The sequence below is a fragment of the Sarcophilus harrisii genome, chromosome 4 (genome assembly GCF_902635505.1).
Source record: "Sarcophilus harrisii chromosome 4, mSarHar1.11, whole genome shotgun sequence".
Taxonomy (NCBI): domain Eukaryota; kingdom Metazoa; phylum Chordata; class Mammalia; order Dasyuromorphia; family Dasyuridae; genus Sarcophilus; species Sarcophilus harrisii.
In genome coordinates this window covers 335,268,440-335,292,472 of record NC_045429.1, presented here as the reverse complement: position 1 = coordinate 335,292,472, position 24,033 = coordinate 335,268,440, and the positions used below count along the sequence as shown (strand labels likewise).

At 36.8% G+C, this 24,033-nt stretch overlaps 1 protein-coding gene across 8 annotated transcripts in view; it reads right to left on the bottom strand.

Moving 5' to 3' along the window:
• Nucleotides 1-1,563: 1,563 nt before the first annotated feature.
• Nucleotides 1,564-24,033, bottom strand: part of WIPF2 (WAS/WASL interacting protein family member 2) — a 60,604-nt gene continuing 38,134 nt past the window's right edge. For all 8 annotated transcript variants that reach the window (XM_012548379.3, XM_012548378.3, XM_012548375.3 and 5 more), the window contains 6 exons: nucleotides 23,874-24,006; nucleotides 23,014-23,130; nucleotides 22,119-22,781; nucleotides 6,039-6,251; nucleotides 5,145-5,246; nucleotides 1,564-4,812 (listed from right to left, as the gene is read on the bottom strand). In XM_012548379.3, coding sequence (XP_012403833.1) covers nucleotides 4,772-4,812; nucleotides 5,145-5,246; nucleotides 6,039-6,251; nucleotides 22,119-22,781; nucleotides 23,014-23,130; nucleotides 23,874-24,006 — 1,269 coding nt within the window. In that variant the 3' untranslated portion in view covers nucleotides 1,564-4,771. The remainder of the gene's footprint in view (nucleotides 4,813-5,144; nucleotides 5,247-6,038; nucleotides 6,252-22,118; nucleotides 22,782-23,013; nucleotides 23,131-23,873; nucleotides 24,007-24,033) is intronic.

The window sequence follows — 24,033 nt, the reverse complement described above, 5'->3', positions numbered from 1 at the left end:
ATAAATGTTAAAAACTATTTTTACATGTAATTGGGGAAAACAATACTATTAATTGAAAAAAGAAAACAAAATAAAAAGGTATTCCTCTACAACTTTCCTCTGGAAAAGCCAGACATGAAGTAGGTGTTCAGGTTTCCAAATTTTTGCCTAAAAGTTGCTGAAAAAGCAATTCCTTACTCAAAGTCAGGCTACCAGAGAAAAGGAGTTTGTCCAGGAAAGGTGTTTCAGTAAATAAAATGCATGGACTTAAAAAAAAAAAAAAAAAAAAAAAAACTATCTTTGGCTCCTAGCAGCTGTGCCTCAATCATAATTACAGTAAGCAGACTTGTGGCCCATCTCCTAATGCTTCCTGCGTGGCATCACAAGAGAATAAAATCATACAGGAAGGACCTGTCTGAATCCTTTTGGACACACCAGGACAGAGGCACCATTTCCTCTGGACAAAGGAACTCCTAGGGTTAACAAGTTAGGGAGTATTTCAGCAAGCCTCTTTTGGTGGACAGTATGAGGTCAACTAGAGAGGACCAGAGCCAGGAAATATGTTACAAATTGCTCATTCAGGTTAAAAGGCTTAAGGAAGTAGAGATTCTGCCCCATAACCCAAACAGGCCTGCTCTTCAGCTCTGCTCCTTCCACTCACACTTAATAGATTTTTATATTTAAGTGACTCATATACATACCGCACAGTGAATGAATGACTAAAATTTATCCTTCAAATCTTAGCTTTGTTCAGAAAATATATTTTGGTTTAGACTATGTGGCACAGGTCTAATTTAATTAAATTTTCATGTCAAATCAAAGTTCAGGTGACATCTTATATTTGAACTAAAACCTGAGAACTACCCCCACACATATTTATTATGCACATACAAAAAGATTACATGCCTTTTTCCCCCACTTACTTTCTTTCATTTCCTAAGTATTCTGCTATCAAACACATCCTGGAGAACCAAGAAGGGTTTTAAGGGCTCACACCAGGATCTTAGGGGAGAGATTTAAAAGAACTAAAAAGTCCCTGAAGTCTGAAAAAGGCAGTCAGGTGCAAGTAGGAATTAGCAAAGGTCTCAAATATCAGGTTACACTAAGCCAGTATACAACTTTAGAATATGATTTAGTCAAGAGGAGGAGGGGAAGGAATAATAATAATACATACCTCATATCAATATCCGAGCCTTACTAAATTACAACAACTTTCACATACATCAGCTCTTTTGACTCACAATTCTATGAGATAGCTAAGGTACATCATCATATCCTGTCACATGAGATTAAAATGATTTGATCCACTCAGACCTAATGACTAGGAGGCAGAGCTAAGACTCAAATAACAGATTTTCTGATTCAACATTCAACTTTTTCAATAACTTTTTTTCCGTGTTCTTTTCACATTAGCATACTGCCTTAAGGGAAAAGTAGAAGATCCTTGGAGAGCTGCAGGTGCCTCTGTCCATTCTATGACAAAACCAGAAATTCAAGAGGTGGGAAGATCTTCCTCCCTGCCCTCCCCCAAATCCATTGCCCTGGAGTGGGATTCCAAACATAGCACACAGATTTTCAGTTTGATTTGGTTTGTAAAATGAGGTTTAATTAAATAGCTGCATGGCACCCAGAAGGGAGAAGTGTACCAAAGAATCCAACCTGAGACCAGACTGTACATCTTAGGAGAAGGGGAGAAAGTCAATACAACTAGGTAAGGAGAATCATGGATTAAAACAAAAACATCCGTATATTCATACAATAAATTATTTTTAAAAATCCATCTACATGCAGACCACACACACACACACACGCACACGCACTCTCTCTTTCTCACAAGTGTACTTGTGCACATATCCTCTCTCATCTTTCTGGGTGTATTTATACAGTGTTGATTACTGTGACAACCATGCTTGTCACTCTGGGGAAGAAAGAGAAGCTATCCTCTGCCACTGGTGGAATGAGACAAGAATTAGAGAAGAAGCCTACCAGGTATACAAAGATGTGCAGAGGAAGAAGGAAACAGCAGTAGATGAGGAAGATTTAAACTGCTTCAGTCCAAGAGGAATACGGAGCACAGATGCCTGACATAGGGTAAAGGCACAATGAATGTGGAGCTGAATGGATCCAAACACTTCCTTCTATTAAAAACAGTTTACATGTTTTGTTTTTGCACATTCTTGCTTTTGTTGTTTTAAAGCAGATGAATTTCAAAGGCAATGTTGCAGTGGGCCAACTCTCCCACATTCCCAATTCCAAGGAGCGACTGGCAGGGAGCCACCCTGACCTTAGAGCCAGGGGCTGGGATGTAACTGGGAAAGAAAGACCAAGACTGGAATGTGAGGAATTTGTTTTGCCATTGATCCCAGGTTGGGTTTCCAGTACAGACAACTCAGTGTAGTGCCATTAAAAATAAAAAGAGCCTCAGACGACCCTTATTTACCTCCCCTTCAGCCCCTCAGGATTCAAGAACTATGGGGACACATTTCTTCCCCCATTCCGAAATTCACTTAATCTATGAGTTATTTCAAGTGATCAGGATAATTAAAATATACCCCAGCCCTGAGATACTCTGTAGCAATGCTTAAATCTATTTACACTTTTTTCTTCTCACCTCTCCCTAGAAGTTCATTTGAGCTTCAAGTTGGAAGACCAAAGCAGGTCCTCCCTTGCTTGTTGTCAAATGTAGAGGGCTGGGATGTGTTCTAGGGAATCCTACAGCCACTCTAGTAGCCCAAGAGACCTGGTTTCGGGTAAAGTAAGGGTTTGAAGCTTGAGCAGCGTTCCAACCCACAATACACAGAATCACACACTATGTCAAAGTGCTCTGATCTGGGGAGATTGGCAGAAGTAGAGGGGCACTGCGCTCATTTAGGCCTGAGAGTACCCATCTGCTTTGCAGCCAGGGCAATAGGAAAAAAATATTAAGTTTTTCCCATTAGGGAAAAAAAAACAAACCCAACCAGGGGCCTTTGAACTCAGCTTTTTGATGAGCAGAGCTGGGCATTGTCTCTTCCTTCAGAGAGGGGACATAAGGGTTTGGTGACTGGGAATAGCCTCAACATGAGACCCACCCAATCTTTAACTAAAGCGGTAACAACATTCCCACAAGCAGAGAAAAGAGGAGTTCAAAGGTGAGAAGTTTTAGTGCCGTTGCAGCCAGCCCACCTTAAACCTATATTACAAGTTTTTGTGTTTTTTTTTTTTAACATACAAAATAGATCAGTAACTATGAATCACATTCCCATTACTCAAGAGTAGGCTCTTAATAAATTTGTTGAATGAATTACTGTTCTGGTTGTGTCATGATAATAAATCTAGTACCACCAATGGGACAGAGTAGTGTATAAGGCAGACATTCAAATACATGACGGATTATCAACAGACTCCAAAGAAGAAAAATCCATCTGATTTGAGTTTAACCATCCACTTTCAGGAGGCAAAACAGTAAAAGTACAATGGATGCCAATGTGACTATCCAAAATCCAAAGGAGGAAGTAATGGGAAGAAAAGTGCCAACCCCACAAGAAAGGTAAGATTTGGCTTTTCTATGTTTGAATAATTTAAAGAAAAACACCATCACAGAACATTGTGTAAAAGTTGCCAATTTCCATTTCGACAATGATCTGAAGACTTCACAGTCAGGACTCAGTAAATGATCAGTATGATTAAATATCAAGCTTTCCTCCTTCCCTACCCCATCTATAGCTCCTTGCCAGGGAAGCCTTTCCATTTCTTCCCAATCCCAGATGCTGAGGGCATCTATGGGGGATAACCCCTACCAGGTTTTAAAATAAGAATAGTTAGAAAAAGTTTACCTACAAATGACCAGCACTAGGTTTGGTCTGGGGTATATCAAGGAGGTTCTGGTCATATACACATATGCAATTCAGTTCCATCTTTTCTCACAAGGACTACTATGGAGCTGCATCAGTTACAGTTCCTTAGCATGTGATCCAAGAGATTAGAAAGGTTCTTCAAATGAGCCTACATGGTCACCCAGAATCTTGGGTAATTGAGGCCTTGAGGACTCAATTCTCTTTTGGTCCCTTTGTTATAGAGGAATTGACTAGAGCTGAGAAGCCCTCAGCTTGAGCCCATTCTGCCATTTAGTATATGCTTTAAGCTTAACTGATTAGTATGTAGTATTTAAACCCAAAGGTAATCTAGAATTTTAACCTTGTATTAAAAAAAAAAAAAAAAAAAAAAAAAAGATACTCCAAGAAGAAAGCAGATCCCTTTCCTGTCCCACTCTGCAACTGTGACCTTTGAAACAGATAACATCTCTGAATAATTCTTTCCTATTTTACTGAAGATGGCACTCTCCCCACAAAAAAACAGAAGTGGTAATGGCTATGTCAAGCTCCCTAATGGCTTGAAGTCCATATATACTCATTTGATTTCCCAGGAGTGGGGGGAAGAAAAGGATTTTATGTGGAAACAAGAAGAATACTCTCTCTTCACCCTGTTATGATTACTGAATTCATTACAAGGCACCTCTCTCCAAAGAGAGAACAGGAGACAGAAGCTATTTCCTTGCACAACTAGCAGGGTTCACTAAACAAAGGGAAATGAAGAAACAGGGAACCCACTGCCAAAATAAGACAGTCCAATCAAGTCCAGTGAGGAGATGCATAGATGAAGATGAGCTGGGAGGCATGTTGAATTCTGAGTGACTGGTCGCACTGGAAGAACACAATGAGAACTCTCATGCAGGTTTTGGGAAAGCAGTAGGGACCATTTGAGAACTGGAGGAGATCCATCCTTTTGTTGAGGAACAGGATCCACCTGGGCTTCACCTGAGGACAGGTGGCAGGGGTGGAGCCCCACGAGTGGCTGGGGAAAAAAAAAAACACAACCAGAAAGCAAATGTCAATCAGTAAATCTGAAGTCATTTATTATATGTTGGATATTTCATAATTGGTCCTGAAATGAAAGGTAAAAAATAATGCCCATTTATTTGTTTATTTAGCTGGGGCAATTGGGGTTAAGTGACTTGCCCAGGGTCACACAGCTAGGAAGCGTGAACTGTTTGAGACCAGATTTGAACTCAGGTCCTCCTGAGTTCAGGGCTGGTACTCTATCCACTGCGCCAACTGGCTGCCCCAATAACACCCATTTAGCTAAATTTCTATAATCTGTGCAAATTATAAAAATACTTTCCTCACCTCGGTTTGTTTTGCTAGGGTAAATCCTCTGAAAATGTTTATATTCTTCTGGAGCAGGGAAGTCTTCAACTGGATGGAAGGAATACTTGGACTCAAAATCATCTGAAGAGAAAAAAATAAGTGACTTTAAACTACTTCTTTACATTTTCCAGAGAACTAAAAAAACAAAAACAAAAAAACCCAAACCTACTAATAAAGTATTACAGCTTGGTTTTCAATGCTATTCTGTAGTAGAGAGAAATACTACCCTTATGTTCCAAGGACAAGATTATCTTAGGTCCTTTAGGGTGCAGATAAAGAACAAGTGAACCGGATCTATAAACTGATATAAGCTAACCAGAAGAGGAATTTTGTCTCCAACTAGTGCCTGATTAAGCCTAAGACTTTCTTTCCTAACCGGGAACTTTATTATCAATTGAGTTGTGGAAGCAAATCACATGACTTCACCCATACCATTTCCTTCCATCAAGTGTGATTCCATGTAGAATGGCTTAAGCATTCCCAAAAAGTCTGGTCTAAAGGGATTAGGACATCTGTTTTGGTTCTGATCAAAGAAACATCTCTAAAACAAAGGCAGACATAATGGTTCACTAGGAACAAAATCTCATAAAAGGACAATTAGGCAGAGATCAGGAAAGAGAAAGGTGTTTAGTTTCAACCACAAACCAGTAACCCAATACAGACTATCTTGCTGGAGAAGATACCAAAACAATCAACTGTTATACTATGAAAATCAATAAAAATTCACCATATAAAACTCCTCAAAAGCTTGGAAGAAAAGATAGAGAGAGAAAGAAAGATTACAAAACACTGCTAAGAGGCCAACAAATCTTAAATGCAAGCTGGGTATGTCATGCTTGTGAATGAGGTCTTCTCAAGAGATAATATACATACCCAAGAAAGATCGGACAGTTGCAATGGAATCTCTGTGGCCGTTCCTCAGGGGTGGTGGAGGTGGTGGAGGAGGCCCAGCTGGTGTCCTTGAAGGTGGAGGGGGGGGCTTTCCTCTGCTCAGGGGCTCCGTAGAACCATGCATTCGGTATGGTGGCGGTGGGGGTGGGGCATCCCGGGCACCATTTCGAATTAAGGGTGGTGGGGGTGGAGGTGCTACAAAAACCCAGAGACATTTAGAAGACTGAATTAATAAAAGGTAAGTAAATATGGGGACATGTTTTAATACTTCCTTGGATACAATCTGGACACAATCTCCCCAAGCATTTCTAAAACAGGCTAAGCTGGGAACACAACAATCCTCATATTATCTTGCTGTTGCATGTATAATGATCTCCTGGTTCTGCTCATTTCACTCAGCATCAGTTCATGTAAGTCTCTCCAGGCCTCTCTGAAATCATCCTGCTGGTCATTTCTTACCGAACAATAACATTCCATAATATTCATATACCATAACTTATTTAGCCATTCCCCAATTGATGGGCATCTACTCAGTTTCCAGTTTCTTGTCACCACAAAAGTTTTTGCACATGTTTGAGCTTTTCCCTTCTTTAAGATCTCTTGGAGGTATAAGCCCAATAGAAACACTGCTAGATTAAGGGAGTGCACAGTTTGATAGCCCTTGGGCATAGTTACAAACACTCTCCAGAGTGGTTGGATCCGTTCACAATTCCACCAACCTTGTATTAGTATTCCAGATTTCCCACATCCCCTCCAACATTTATCATTATCTTTTTCTGTCATCTTAGCCAATCTGAAAGATGTATAGTGGTACCTCAGAATTAGTTATCTCAATATGCATTTCTCTAATCAAAAGTGATTTAAAGTAGTTTTTCATATGACTAGAAATGGCTTTAAATTTGTCTCAAAGAAGACAACAAAAGACAAAAATGGATCTTCCCCAACTAGACCATCTTTCTACAAACCAACTACATCTCATTCAGAACTGTTATACTTCATCAGAACCTGGCTCCAACCCAACCTTTCCAAACTTACTGCACATTAATCCTCTTCATATGGTCTCCAGTCCAGCCAAAATGGCCTGCCTGTTGGATTGAATAGCATCACTAGAGTCCACTTATTAAGTTTCACTCAAACCTGTGGTATCTTCATCGTTTTTGACATTTGACATTTAATAATCACTCATCGAGTCCAGATGATTCTGTTTCCAAAATATCTTAATTTGTCCTTTCCTGTCCATTTTCACTTGGTACTAAAATTTTATTCAATCTATTCCTTCTCGTCCAGAACACTACAGCAGCCTCTAACTCTCTTCTCTGCCTTCAGTCTCTTAAATTTCCCCCACAGCATTATAAGATTAACATTCCTAAAACATTTGTTCCCATCAGAGTCGTAGGTCACCAAGATAAAATGGAATTTCAAAGGGCCTAGTCCACCATTTCATTTTATAGGTGAAAAAAATGAAGCCCAGAATGATTAGATAATTTGCCCAAATTCACACAGGCATTAAATAAAAGAAGCAGGATTTAAACTCAAGGGCTATGGCTGTTCAAGGCTATTCCCAATGCAATAAAGTAAAAAAATGATAGGACTCCACTGTCAGTCCCTATCTCAAAATCTCCAGAGAACTGCATGATGTAAAATTATAATGATGAAGAGCTTGGTCCTAAATAAAAGATTTGAGAGTGTAACTCAACTCCCTTCTTTGGAGTGGTGGGAACAATTTACATATAATATGGGGAAGTACTGATGTTTTGATTAGTTTTGCTCTTACTATTTTCCTTTTCCCTTTTTTTTTTTTTTTTAATTCTTTGCTATAAGAAATGGCTTTCTAGATAAGGGAAATTGGGAAATAGAAATGTTTCCCAATAAAACAAAAGATCAATGAAAAAAAATAGGCTTCTCATTCCCTTAAACAAACACCTCAGCTTGGCACTTTAGGACTTCCAAAATTTTGGCTTGAAAATGCATCTAAATTTCTCCCTGCTTCCTCTACAAAACCCCAATTAGGCTGAGTTCAATATCTCATAAATTTACTATGCCTATTCTTAATGACACTTTCCTTCTCATAATGATATTTTAAGGACCAACTCCCACAGGTCTGAGAAGCACAAATGGATCTCAAACTGACTCCCCTTTCATTTCTACTTTCACTAAGACTTGTTTTAACACTGGAGCATAAGAAGAACACTTAAAATAATGAAATTTGGTTTTCTGTTTTGTTTTGGGGAAGTCATTTTTTAAGAGTATCTCTTCTCCAACATTCTGTCACTTCCAGCATATCTTCATTCACAATACCTCGTCTCTGGAATTCAATACAAAATTTTCAGCCTGAAATTTCAATCTCACTTTTATTATCTTTCCAATTATAGTTCACATTATGCCTCTGTATTCTCTCTCCTATACCACTCATTGTCTAATCTATCAAAATAAGACTGAATATCAACTCTTCCTTGATTTCCACATACCATTTCCTGCCTCTGTGCTTTTGTACAGGTTTCAGAATTCTTGAAATGCCTATCCTCTCCTTACTTCTACCTTGTAAAAATCTTGGCTTCCTGCAAGGCTTAGTTCATGTGCCATTTTTCCTGATCTTCCCCCCACTTCCTTCCCATTCCTCCCACACTTGTTAGTGCTCTCTTATCTGAAATTATCCCATATGTATCTCTTACACAGTTTGTATTTACCTATCTATATATACATTGTTTCTCTCAGTAGAATGCAAGCTCTTTGAGCTAGCAATGACTTTGTTTGATTTTCTTTTTTTCCCCTTTTCTCAGATGACTAGGAGATAGATCCTCATTAGAATGTATACATTTTCTTTTTTCAGTTCGGTCACTAGATTTATGTACTTAGTTGAATTTTATTTTTTTCTTCATAATTTCACATAAATGTGCTTTCATATCAAGTAGACTGTAAATTGCTACATGGCAAAAATTTATAGGGCTTAGAGCAGAGTTAATAAAGTACACAGTCTGTAAATATTTGCAGTAGACTAAAAGGGAGGTAGAGTAGACAAAACTATTCCTATTTGTTGACATGACAGTTACTCAGAAAATCCTATTGAATTAACAAAACAATAACAGTAACAAACTTACTAATACCTTAGTAAAACAATAACTACAGAATATTAGCACTATAAAAAATAAATTGGCAAAGATCAACATTTCTCTATGACATGCATAAAAAGCAAGATATAACAGAAAGGGAAATCATTCAAAATAATTACAAAATGCATAAAATATGTGGGAATCAATCTACACCAAAGGCATACTCAAGATCTGTAGAGCTACAATTAAAAATTTTTTCTTCAAAATTAAAAAACTTAACTAGAGAAATATTCACTGCTCATGAGTAGGTCATGCCAACATGCTAATAATTACTCTTCTGCCTAAATTAACTTAAGAAATTTAGTGATATAACAAAGGAGCTAATATAGAACAAAACAAAAACAAGTTTAATTTAAAGGAACAAAAAAATCTAACACCTCAAGTGAAAAAACAAAGTAGGCATCAAGAAGGAATAATCCTTTGGGACTTCAATTTATACTAAAAACCAAAATCATCCAAACTATTTGGTACTAGTTAAAAAATGGAAGCAGATCAAAGAGCCAAATAAGAATCAGAAAGTGAACTTAGTATTCCAGCGTTTGATAAGAACTCCCTACTATTCAATAAAAGTTGCTGGAAAATTGGAAAGCAGTTGGGTAAAAATTGGGTTTAATTTTTTTTTAGGAGATGGCAGAGTAAAGGCAGGGTCTCTCTTGAGCTCTCCCCCAAATCCCTCCAAATACCTTTAAATGATAATGCTAAATAAATTTTAAAATGTCAGAACCCATAAAAAGATGGAATGATACAACTTTCCAGCCCAGGACCTTGGAAGGTCAGGAGACAAGGTCTGTCACACAGGGGTGAGAGTGGAGAACAGTGTGGCCCAGGTCATGCCAGCACAGCCCCAGTCCCAGCAGACCAGGCTTTAGGGTGATTGAATCAGTAATGGGTTCTAGATCACTCAACTCACAGATGCCAAAGTCTACTCAGAAGGTCAATAGGAAAGGTTTGTCGCACCTGGGTAATAGGGGAGCACAGTTCCACTGTGCCAGCCTGGCTCCAGCTCCAGGAAAACAGGAGCAGATCTTGGGAGCCACTGAATCAATAGCAGCAGCTTTCCGAGCTCTTAGCCCACAGACTGTAACTGGTCAGAAGGAGATGACAGATGTCACTTTGCTGGCACTGAGACAGGACTCTTATTTTGCCCATACTCTGCTCCTGGTCTCAGTGCTGTGTGGCAATCCTAAGGTGGACTACCTGCCATCTAGGGGAGGGGGTGAGGGGAGGAAGGGGAAAATGTGGAACAGAATATTTTGCAAGGGCCAGTGTTGAAAAATTACCCATGCATACATTTAGTAAATAAAAAGTTTTAATTAAATTTTAAAATTAATTAATTAATTAAAAGTATAAACCATAAGAAATGGAAACTGAATGGATGCTCATCAGTTGAGGAATGGCTGAATAAGTTATGGTATATGAATATTAGTGTTCTATAAGAAATGATCAGCAGGATGATTTCAGAAAGGCCTGGAGGAACTTATATGAAGTGGTGTTAAGTGAAGTGAGCAGAATCAAGAGAACATTGTACATAGCAACAAGATTACATGATAATGAATTCTGATGGACGTGGCTCTTTTCAATAAAATGATTCAGGCCCATTCCAATGGTCTTGTGATAAAGAAAGCCATGTGCATTCATAAAGAGGTCAGTTTAGTTTTTGTATGCTTTCTTTTTGTTTTATTTGTCTTTTTTGATCTGATTTTTGTGCAGTATGATAATTGTGGAAATAGGTATTGAGAAACTGCACATGTTTAACATATATTAGATTACTTGCTGTCTAGGGGTAGGGGTCAGGGAGGGAGAAAAATCTGCAACACAAGGTTTTGCAAGGATGAATGTTGAAAACTATCTTTGCATGTATTTTTAAATAAAGTAATTATAAAAAATAAAATAACTGACATTGTCAAGTTTCAAAATTACCAAAAAAAAAAAAAAAAATGAATTATCAGTGGAGCTATGAATTAATTCAGCCATTCTATAAAATTATAAATGGCTAAAAGGTTTACACATTCTAATAGATAGATTCTACTGTCAAGGATATTATTACCCAAGGAGGTAACTGATTAACAAGAAAAATAAAAATTGCATATATGCCAAAATACTTATAGAACAATTTTTTGGTGTATATTACAAGAAACAAAGTAGATGCTAATCCAAAAGGGAATGGCTAAACCAATTGTGGTACAAAAATGGACAGGAAGATACTATGCTATAAGAAATAAAAATATGAATACAGAGAATAAGAAAAAGACTTACATGAACTGATCAAAATGAAGCAGAACCAAGAAACAATATATACAACTGCAACAATGTAAATGAAAAGAAACACTACAAGGCAATAAAAAATTAATGTTGTGTTGAAGAGGAGTCAAGATGGCAGATGAGATACAATCTAACTGAACTCTTTCAAATCCCTCCTCCACACAACTTTTAAAATAAAGCCTAAAATCAAATTTTGGAGTGACAGAGCCAACAAGGAATCAAAGTGAGTGATTTTTATGGTCTAAGAAAACTTGGAAGATGAGCAGAACTTTGTGACACCAAGGTGGAAGAAGCCTGTCTGGAGCTCACATACACAGTGGAAACAATAGTGGCTGTAGCACCAGATTAAGAAACTCTCAGTCCAGAGACAGGAAGAGGTTGGACGACTGGTCAAAGAGAGATTACAGGAGACCCTTTGCTGGCACTGGGTACAGCTGGCACTGATTGGCAATTCTACTGCCCTTACATAGTTCTGGGTCACAGTTTGAGGGTACAAAGAAACACTGGTGGATGGGCACAAAGGAACTGGCTAGGGTCTCAGTTCCAAGGCAAAGAGAGCCTAATACTTGTAATTTCATTTTTTTTCTTTTTTATTATAGCTTTTTGTTTATAAAACATATGCATGGATAATTTTTCTTTTTTTCTCTCTTTTTTTTTTAAATTTAATAGCCTTTTATTTACAGGTTATATGCATGGGTAACTTTACAGCATTAACAATTGCCAAACCTCTTGTTCCAATTTTTCACCTCTTACCCCCTTCACTCCCTCCCCTAGATGGCAGGATGACCAGTAGATGTTAAATACATTAAAATATAAATTAATATTTGTAATTTCAGAGGACCAGAGGCCTCTTCTGGATAAAGACCAGAGCTCAGAGCAGAAGAGTGGTAACAATACCTTTCTCAGTATCATTTACCTTGTAAGAACCAAAAACTTGCAGACTCTCAAAATTATCTTTGAAAATAGCAACACAAAAAAAGTCAGTTTAGAACAGTGCCTTCCCATTGTCCAGGTGAGCAGAACTCAAACTTTTAACATAAAGTTCAAAGTCAATAAATGGGCTGGAAAAGGGAGCAAAGAACAAAAAAGAATTTGATCATAAAAAGCTACATGGTGGCAGGGAAGACCAAGACAAAAGTCAGAAGAAGATAATAAGTGAAAATAGCTACAAACAAAAAATGCAAATTTGAAACAACAAGAATTCCTGTAAGAGTTAAAGAAAGAGATCAAAGTAGCAGAGAAAATAAATAAGAAAAGAAATGAGAGGAATGCAAAAGATTGTGAAAATTTGCAGTTTCGTAAAAAAGGCACAAAAAATAATGAAGAAAACAACACCTTAAAAACCAAATTGGTCTAATGGTAAAAGAGGTACAAAATTCACTCACGAAAAGACCTCCTTAAAAAACAAAATAGGAAAATGAAGTATGAAAATTCACTAAAGAAAATAACTACTTAAAAAACAAATTGGCTAAATAGAAAAAGAAATACAAAATCTCATTGAAGAAAATAATTTCTTAAAAATTATAACTGGTCCAGCAGAAGCTAATGATTTCAAGAGATACTAAGAATCAATAAAACCAAGTCAAAAGAATTTTTAAAATAGGAAAAAAAAAACCCATGAAATGCTTTAACAGAAAAACTGACACAGAAAACAGATCTGAGAACTCATTTAAGAATTATTAAGGCTGGAAATAGGTGGCACAGTGGATAGAGCACCAGTCCTGAAGTCAGGAGGACCTGAGTTGAAATCTAACCTTAGACACTTAATACTTCCTAGATATGTGACCCTGAGCAAGTCACTTAACTCCAATTGCTTCAGCAAAAAAAAAAAAAAAAAAAAAATTAGTAAGGCTACCTAAAAGTCATGAAAGCTCTAACATCTTAAAACCAGACAATAAAATGAAACTTATCGATTCCTGAAAGAAAACTAAAAACTCCCAGGAACATTATAACCAAATTCCAGAGCCAAATTCCCAGGAATATTATAACCAAATTTCAGATTAAAGAGAAAATATTTCATGCAGTTGGAAAGTAACAATTCAAATATTGTGGAACTACAATCAGGTTTCACACAAGATTTATCAGTTTCTAAATAAAGAATAACCTAATCAACAAAACTTGGAGTATAATCCTCCAGGGGGAAAAATAGTCACTTAATGAAATAGAGGACTTTTTAAGCATTGCTGATGAAAAGACCAGTGCTGAATAGAAAATGTGATGGAGGAGGGGGAATGGGAGGGGTGGGAAAGAAAAAAATACGAAATACATAAAGGTAAATATAATCTTAACATTCTCAATAAAGTTAAATATTCCTATATGAGAAGATAACTTCTAAGAACTGTATCACTATTACATAAGCAAAGGCGTGGATATGAGTCTATTATGTTGGAATAATTTTTTATTTTTTGAATGGAGTAATAAGGATGCAATAAGGAGGAGGAGAGGTAGGGTGGGGAAATTTTATTCACATAAAAGAGGGGCAATAAGGAACAGCTTTGCAAGGAAAGGGAAAGTGAGGGGAAGGGGAAGTGGACAATGCTTGAACCTCACTATCCTCAGAATTAGTTCAAAGAGGGAGGGAAATACACATACACATACACACACACACACACACACACACACACACACACACACACACACACGTATAGAAATGTAATTAGCCCAGTAGGGGAATGGGATGAGAAAAGGGGGAAGGGATGATAAGAGGCAGCAGTTAGAAGCAAAATAGACTTTTAAAATATACATACTTAAAACAGAAATAAACACAAAGAATTCAAATAAAGGATTAGAGAAGAATCTAATATTCTTCAGCTAAAATAAAAAAGGCAGTGATTTTTGATTTCCTTCACAAGCTAATTGTATAATATTTCAGAGTCTGATTCTTTTTGTACAGCAAAATAACGTTTTGGTCATGTATACTTATTGTGTATCTAATTTATATTTTAATATATTTAACATCTAATGGTCATCCTGCCATCTAGGGGAGGGGGTGGGGGTGGGGGTAAGAGGTGAAAAATTGGAACAAGAGGTTTGGCAATTATTAATGCTGTAAAGTTACCCATGTATATATCCTGTAAATAAAAGGCTATTAAATAAAAAATAAAAATAAAAACAAACAAATAAATAAATAAATAAGGCAGTGGTAAGAATAATGATCTCAGTCAAAGCAAAAGCAAAAACATTTAATTAAAAGGGATAATCAAAGAATCTACATTTTCTTAAAAGGTACCACAGACAATGAAGTAATGTAAAACATTTTTACAACAAGCTTCTCTGATAAATTAGGCTTAGTTACTCAAATATATACTGAATAGAGAACTGGGTCAAATTTATAAAAATAATATCCCACTGTTATATCCTATATCTCAATCGATAAATGGTCAAAAGATATGAACTGGTAATTTTCTGAAGAATCAAAGCTACCTATACTAGGGGAAAAAATGCTCTAAATGACTAGTGACTGAGAAAGGCAAATTAAAACACCTCTGAACTATCCCATTATACCTATCAGAAATGACAAATTCCCCAAATGATGGATATTCATTCACTCAATTTCCAATTCCTTACCACTATAAAAAAATCTGCTACAAACATGTTTGCATATGGGTCCTTTTCCCTTTTTTAATAATCTCTTGGGATGCAGGTCCAGCAGAGACACTGCCAGATCAAAGAGTATGCATATTTTGATAGCTCTTTGGACAGTTTCATCTTGCACTCTAGAATGGTTTGATCAGTTCACAATTCCACCAACAATGTGTGCCAGTTTAACCCATATCCCCTCCAACATTCAACATTATCTTTCTGTCATTTTAGCTAATCTGAAAGATATGTAATAGTACCCCAAGAGTTGTCTTAATTTGCATTTCTTTGATCAATGATTTAGAGCATTTTTTCATATGACTAGAAATGGTTTTAATTCCTTTATCTGAAAATTGTCTGTTCACATCCTTTGACCATTTATTAAATTGAAGAATTTGCCTCAACTTTTCTAAAAATGTAGAATATATATACTATACCATTTTTTCCAGTGTTAGGGATTATTTTTATTTATTTCCCCCCCCGCCTTTTTCTTTTTATTATTTTTAAATAAAAATGTTTTGTTATAAGGAACGGTTCCCTGGGAAGAGGGGAGGAATGAAGGAGAAATGAAGTGATATGAAATCAAAATATTACAATGAAATTTTTAATAAGAGAATTAAATGCCAACCCAAACTTTAAAGTTTCACTCTATACCAAGTTTTGGTAATGATGAAAAAAACATAGGATAGTCAAAAATGAAAAGATTATGGGAAGAAAGGCAAGCAAATAATTTGGTGAAGCTGTGAACTATTCCAAATAAATTAGAGAATTTCAGAATGTAAACTCCTTGAAGAGCATGGATTGTTTCTTTCTTTCTCTCCATTCCTGGTGCTTACTAGCACAATGCCTGGCATCTAGTAAACATAATCAATGTTTACTTCATTTTGCCAATATGGAAAAATAATTTAGAATTAAATTAATAAAGTGCTTAAAATACCTATACCCTGTGACTTGAGAGATCCCTTTAGGTCAAGAATGTTGGGGAAGGAAAAATGGAATAGAAAGGGGAAAAGGTAGATTCTAAATATATCAGAATATTTAAAGGTGTATTTTGTTTTTGGTAGCAGCCAAGAACTGGAAATAAAATAGAACTCACCAAATGGGAAATAGTTACATGAATGTAATAGATAATTATGACTACAATGAAAGAAAAGATAAAGATGAATATGTGAGCATGCAAAGATTTCTAGAAACTGATGCAACATGAAATAAGCAATTCAAAAAAATTAAGCACTGAGAATACCAAAAAAGGCAAAAGACAGTCCTTGCCCTCGAAGAACTCACAATCTAAGGGGAGGGAGAGAACAAGCAAATAACTATGTACAATAATCTATATATAAGATAAAGAAGAACTAAACAAGAGAGGGAGGACATTAGAATTAAGATGAGTTGGGAAAGACTTCCTATAGAACACAGTTTATCAAACACAAAAGTTGTACAAAATTCCCTACTGTGGAGAATTAGATTAAAATGTAATTGGAAAATATTTAACAAAGTAAAATACCTGATAAAAACACAGATAACATTACATTTTTAAAAACTAATTCAATATGTGGCTCATATAGAGATCGTCATGTACAGATTAGTAGTCTCACTTCCACCTGAGTTTGACACTAACTGGGGAGAAGATGGAATTTTAGTTGAGTCTTACAGAAAACCAGAGAAGGCACTAAACAAAAAAAGGACAGTATTCCTGAGAGATGGAATGTCTTGTTTATGGTATAGCAAGGTGATTAGTGTCACTGGATCTTGTGTGCTAGATGTAGACTGGAAAGCCAGGAGGGGATTAGGTAATGAAAAGCTTTGAAAGTCAAGTAGAATACTTTGTATTAGCTCCCAAAGGCAATACTAAGTACAGAATAAGGGGTAACATGGCTGGACTTGTACTTTAGAAAAATCACTTTGATAGCTAAATAAAGGATGAGTTGGAGTGGGGAGAGATTTAAGGCAGCAGTCTACTGAAATAGTCCATGAAGTGATAAGGGCCTGAACCAGAGTAATACAAAGTCAGAGGAGAAAAAGGAGCATATTCAAGAGATGTCACAGAGATGAAAATGACGGGCTTTGGCAAGAGGTGAGGTATACAGAGGAGGGGAGGTGTAGAAGAAGAAAAGGGAGAAAGGCAAGAGAAGGGAGTTGATCATGGCATGTAGGTTACGGGAGATGGTATTGCCCTCTAGTGTAGCATGCAAAGCAGAAGGTAGGGAAGATTTAGGGGAAAAGATGAGTTCAGTTTTGGACATGTTGAGTTGATGACAACTACTGGACATCCAGTTCAAGATATGAGACATCATCATAGAGATTAGGTCAAGATATTAGATTTGAGAATCATCAGCATAGAGATAGTAATTAAATTCATGGGAGCTTAAATCATATGATTAGAGAAATATAAATTAAAACAACTCCTGAGGTACCACCTTCCATTTCTCAGTGACTAAAACGACAGGAAAAGATAATGATAAATGTTGGAGGGGATGTGGGAAAACTGGAACACTAATACATTGTTAGTGGAGTTATCCACCTTCAAAGAAAGGAAAAACAAGCATAGTATGAGCTTACATAGATACATATGGATATATGTATATGTGTATATGACTAGTTATCTATATGTATGTATGTGCGCTTGTGTGTGTGTGTGTGTGTGTGTGTGTGGCGCTTAACTCTAGCTTCTTGGTGGAGGGAAGTAGGAAAAGGGAAAAAATAATAAAGTAAAAAAGTATACTGCAGAGAACAAAAGAAAACTTACAAGGAAGCAAAAAACCCAAAAAAAACAAAAAACAAGATAGCTCTCAACACATTGTATATTTATTAAATATGCTTTCCTGAAATGGAAATCAATTGTTTTATATTCTGAAACCTCTCTACATTCTGCTATGTACACAGCAATGGTTTTTTTTCTATTTTCTATTTAAGTTCACAATAAAGAAACACATACATATTTTGCAGAAGAAACAAGCTTAATATGAAAGAAACAGAAACAGATAGCACTACCTTACTGAAGAAATGTTATTTTCCTTCCTCAAGCTGCAGTTAAATAACAATCAAATGAATTGATAACCCGTCTTCTCCCAACAGCAAGTATATGAAGCATGATTTCCCGCTAAATCGAGTGATACACCTCAAATTGAAAGGCACAGAACCTGAAGAACATTATATATGGTAGCAGCAAACTGTACAATGAATGACATGAATAACCATGAATGACAGCTACTCTCAACAATACAAAATCCAAGACAGTTCCAAAAGACTTGTGATGAAAAAATGCTATTAATTTTTAGAGAAAGAACTCAAAACATACTATTCTCACTTTCTTTATTTTTACCATATTTTGTTCCCTTTTCATCTATTTCTTCAGTCATAACATGACTAATATGGAAACTGTTATACAGAATTGCACATAACCTCTATCAAATTGCTTGTCATCTTGGGGAGGGAGGAAGAAAATTTGAAGTAAAATTTAAAAAAAATAAATGTTAAAACTTGTTTTTACATGTAATTGGAAAAAAAAAAACCACTGCTAAAAAAAAGAACAATTTTTAAAAATAGACTTGGAGGGAGGGGAAGAATAAATCCACTTTCTTCTGATATATAAGGCATCATAGTAAAGGATAAAATAATATACCTGGATTCAAATCTCACTTCTGACACTTATTAGGTCTTGGATGACCTCTCAGAAAATTCAATTTCTTCATCTGTTAAATGGGATTATAATACCTGTAGTCCCTACCTCATAAGGTTTTTATAATGTAAAAATAATGTATAATGTATGAGGTTCAAATGAGGATATGTGAAGGGCTTAGCAAGTTTTTAAAACACTATAAAAACGTCACTTATACCTATCTACATGTCTTTTGCATTCGTCTTCCTCAATAGCTAGAATGTATTCATTGCTCACCTCGACTTCATAAACACCTTCTCTTCCTTTTGAAACGTTTCTTCATCTCCTCCCAATGCAAAGTCCCCCCCCCCCAACTATTCTGAAATTAATTCCTTTGCACTTAGTCATCTATTTATTCTGTATTAGTAGATATTTATTCATCGTCTTTCCTGCCAGAATGTAAGATTACTTGAGAGCTGTGTTTGTTTTACACTTGGTATTTGAATACTCAGTAATCACTATGGCACACAGTAGGCATTTTACACATACTGTTTATTCACTGACATTTCCAGAAATACACAATCAACTATAACGTCACCAAGACAAAATGGAATCTCCAAACCTAACAAGTACAAGAAGAGCTGAGCTAGCACACTACACTGGCAGGGACCTAGCTTCCTAGTATTCTGTCCAATAATACTTTTAAACTGGCTCAAAAGAAAACTAAAACTAAAATAAAATAAAATAGAATTATCTAGCTCAAAAGGCAGAACCCAGATTGAGAAGAAATAGGAATCTTGTTTGCCCGACAGCACTACCCAAGGTAGGGGACATAGAGAATGGGTAGTACTCAGATTTTTTTTTCCTTCTTCACGTAAGGAGAATCCTATTCCAAATGTCAATATTTAGGAAATACAGATCCTTTAGAAAGGAAGTTTGGCAAAAGGGAGGATTTCTCACACTACCAATAGTTGTCAAACTTCTTAGCCAATAGATTCTACAGGAAAAGACCCCACAGACAAACTCTTCTCTTTTGTTTGCTATTTTGGGAAAAAACAAAAAAACTCAAAAGCACAGTTCTTTTGATAAGACATTATTTACACACACACAGACACACAGACACGGAAATTCCAGAAATAAATTAGCACAAAGCCTATCCAAGGCTATCCCACAGACCACTTATAAACCTTTGCCATCACCATACAAGAAACCATTCTTCTAAAACACAAAATAGGCTACATTCTCTGCCAGACTATACAGTAGTTAATTGGCAATATTAGTAAATAGAACTAAGAGAATTACTTCTCTAGAACTTCCCAAGAAAAATCCCCAAAATAAGTAGACATTTCTGACCACCAGGCACAGTTTTGCAGAAACTACTCCTCTCTTTTTACTTACTCCTGGAGCTTGACAGAAAAGGTAAAAAAACTGTCCAGAGAATGGAACTGTGATATGAAATTTAAAAGTACAAGTCCCATCCCCCAAAAGGTAAATGGTCAAAGGATAATATACTTATAGTTTCTTAAACAAGTGAAAGCTATCAATAACCACGTGAAAAAAAAATTTCAAATCATTAATCATAAAAAATGCAAATTAAAACTGAAGTTCTACCTTATATCCAAAGATGAGAAAAGGAAAATGACAACTGTTGATGAAAGAGTTGCTGAAGGAAAGGCATACTAATCCACTGTTGGTGGAGCTAGGAATTTGTTTATTTTAGTACCAATTTGGATCTATTCCCAAAGTCACCAAACCAAGCAACTCCTTTAACCAGTGATACCATTAGTTAGGCAATAACCCTTCCCTAAAAGTCAAGAGAGAGGGAAGGCGTCCACATGTACAGGAATATTTATAGCATCACCTTTTGTTGTAGCAAAATAGATGCCAATCAACTGAGGAATGCCTAAAAAACTGAGATGAAGATAATAGATTATTACTGTACCATAAAAAACAATGACTATGAGTGACTGAGAGAAACCTGGGAAGACCCATAAAAAGTGACTGAGTTAAATGAGCACAAACAGGAGAACAATTTACATGATGACTACATAATGTTAAAGAAAATCACCAAAAAGATTTCAAAGTTCTGATCCATGCAGTAACCAATTAAGACTAAAAGACTAATGATGAAGCATGCTTTCCAATTCTTAACAGAGATGTCATGAGATAATTGTGAGACATACATTTACAAGTCTTTTATCTTGCCTGATTATATTTATTGGTTACAAAAAAAGATTTCTATTTGAGAAAGGAGGAAATTAGAAATTAGATACGATATTGGGGGGGAAAAAGGAAAATCAATGAAACATTAAAAAATAACACAGAAGAGGGAAGGAAAAAGAAATCCAGAAAGAGGCAGAGACAAGCAGGACAAAGTTGTTACCAATGTGTATAAAATTTAATAGTTTTTTTAAATTAAATTTTTAAAAAATTGTACATAACAGGAATACTTTTATATATACAATTCCCTTTTTTGTTCTTTTCATAGAAAATCTTTTGTTTTGTTCATAAAAAAGTTCATAACGGGCAGCGAGGTGATGCAGTAAATAGAGCACCAGCCCTGAAGTCAGGAGGACCTGAGTTCAAATCTGGCCTCAGACACTTAACTAACTTCGTGTGATCCTAGGTAAACTACTTAACAAAGGAAAAAAAAAAAAAAGAAAGAAAGAAAGAAAGTTCATTAAAAAAAAAAAAGAGAGAGAGAGATAATTTTTTAAAAAGCAGACCTGAGAAAAGTTTAATTTTAAAAAATTAAGCTCCAAGTCAAGATGTGCCATGGCTTCCTCAGGTATTTTAGCCCTTTAGCTTAGGTTTTTATGAAGGAAAATCTTTCATACAAATCAATTCCCATTTACATTTAAGATATAGATACATGATCTAGAATAAACAAGGCTGCTGCATGCTTTAAGATAGTGTATCTACCTGAGATTATAAACTCCTAGAAGGAAGCATCTTACTCTGCTTACTAATTTAACCTATCTAAAATAGTTTTAATTTTATGAGGACAATAATTACATGGCCAACTTTCATAAGCCATACTTTTTTAAGAATTGGTATTGGAGAGTTCTAAGCACAAGTTCACTAGCAACATGTGAAGATCTAATATTGCTTGAAATAGAGAGGCCCCAAGAATAGTGATTCTATCCAGTTCATCTCTCAACTTCTAACCTGCTTAGAGAAGTTATCCTTAAAGGAAATTTCATAACTGTCATTAGTTGTCTCTACAAAGAGTGTTCTCAGTCAATTGTCAGGAAGATTTTCCCAAAATATGTTTAGAAAAATTGCACGTTTAACCTATAATGGTTTACTTGCAGTCAAAGGAAGAGAAAAGGGAAGGAAGGAGGGAGAAAAATTCGGAACTCAAGGCTTTAAAAAAAAAAAAAGCTATTTAAAAAAAAGAAAGAAAAGATTTTTTTCAAAAGTTAAGCCAGGTATCTTCATTTTTCAGGCACTGGATAAGACATTCTGGATAAACAACAACATAGTAAGAAAGAAACTTTCAAAAGCACTTACCTGCTCCCCGACTGGGAGGTTCTCGAGCCGGGGGAGGTGGTCTACTACTCTGTAAAGAAGGGGAAACTGAGGTGGGTGGGGGAGGTGCCAGGCCTCTAACGAGCCCTGGTGTCTTCCTATGTAACGAATTGTGTCTCTGTGGCAGCTCAGGAGCTGACTCATTAGTGGGGCTTGAGGGCCCATTGGGGACACCAGGGGGCTGACGGTAAGGCGGTGGAGGGGGAGCCAAAGACTGGTTATGCCCACTTGGTCCTGTCCTAATATTTACAGGGGAAGGGGGTGGCTTAATTGGAGGCGGAGCAGGAGGCCCCTCTCGGCCAGGAGGAGGCCTTTGTCCAGGGGTTGGTGGCAAAGGCTTCTCTCTGTTGTAGGCTGGGGCTTTGTTGCTGTGCATAGGCAAAGGTGCAGGGGGTGCATTGGCACGCCGCCCAGGGGGTGGTGGCGGGGGAGCCGAAGAACTATGTTTCATGCCCGTGCTGCTGGTGGAGTTGGGTCGGGATAGGTCCGGTAAAGAGGGTCTCTGCATCCGTGGCAGCTCTGGGGGGGATGCCCGACTACTGTCTGAATCATCTTGGGGACGACTACTGCCTGTGGACCCTGGGGGCCTCGGGGCAGAAGTGCGGGAACCAGAGACCTGTAAAACTGTCTTGCCAGTTAGGTTCTCTGCAAAGAAACCAGAAATAATGGAATCAGCAAAAACAAGTACATGGCTAGATATTAGACCTTATAATTTGTATTGCTTCATACACACAAGAAAGAAAATTTTAGTTCAGAGTTCTTATTAACTTTAATTGGAAATATCAGCTACAAAAAATAATATTATTTAGTAAATTTGCTATCAGCCACCATCATTACCCCTATGCCTTGTTTAGGGAAGAAGAAACTGACCAGATACCTGAAATGTCTTTTGTTCCAACAGGTCTGAGTTTTGGCACTCCTCCTTGGAATAGACCTCCCTTGGGCTGCAGGGCATTTACTCCAGAACTATAACCCCCACTTCCTCCTTTGGGTTCTGCAAAACATACAACCATTTCTAAGTTATTACCAAGTCTAAGATCCTTGATGTCAAAGTACAATCCCTAGAAAGAATCCCCCTTCCTCAGTCCTGTCCACAATAAGCAAACACCCTAGCAAGAGAAAAAGATACATCCATTTTCCTCATTGAAGGAACAGAGGATGGGCCTTGTTTCACAACTTTTCAAAGGGAATAAAACTATTCCTGATTTTGGCAAGGAGCTCCCTACCAGTTCAAGAACATCCAAGAACTCTCCCTTAATCTTGTACCCTCAATTCAAAGTAACATTACTCTTCCAAGTCCCTAATGTCAAAGGATACCACAAATAGAAGAGTCAGATATGAAAGATCTTTACACAGGTGTACAAAGGTGGCCCATGGCAACATCTATGAAATCTGAGAAATTTATGGGCATTGAGGCATCTCTGGAAGAGACAAAGATTTGTCCCTAATATGTACAGCACGCACAAGAACTACGGCAGATGGAAGCTTGGCAAAGAAAACCTTCCCTCCCCCCCCCCAAATTGGTATGAAACCTGTCAGCTCTGGTTAGCAGCAAATAAAATAGAAAAAAAGACAGCAATGACCATAAAGGACTCAAATTCTTCCCAGACTTGGCCAAAAAGAAACTAAGAGCCATTCTAAGACATTTATCACTGGATTGAGAAACATCAGGCAATTTTCAGAGCCAGTCCTAGAAGGCTAAGAATTACAGATGAGAAGATATAATTTGTCACTTACTCTCAAGGACTGGAGCACTCCGATCATTGATATGAGTCACTTTTTTCAGCCGAGTCCCTTTGCAGATGTCCTGTAATAGGGCACCTCGGCCCCGCTGTTCATCCCTACTCAGCTTGGGCGGTTCTGTGTTTGCCTAAAAGAGTTCATACCAGAAAGTCGA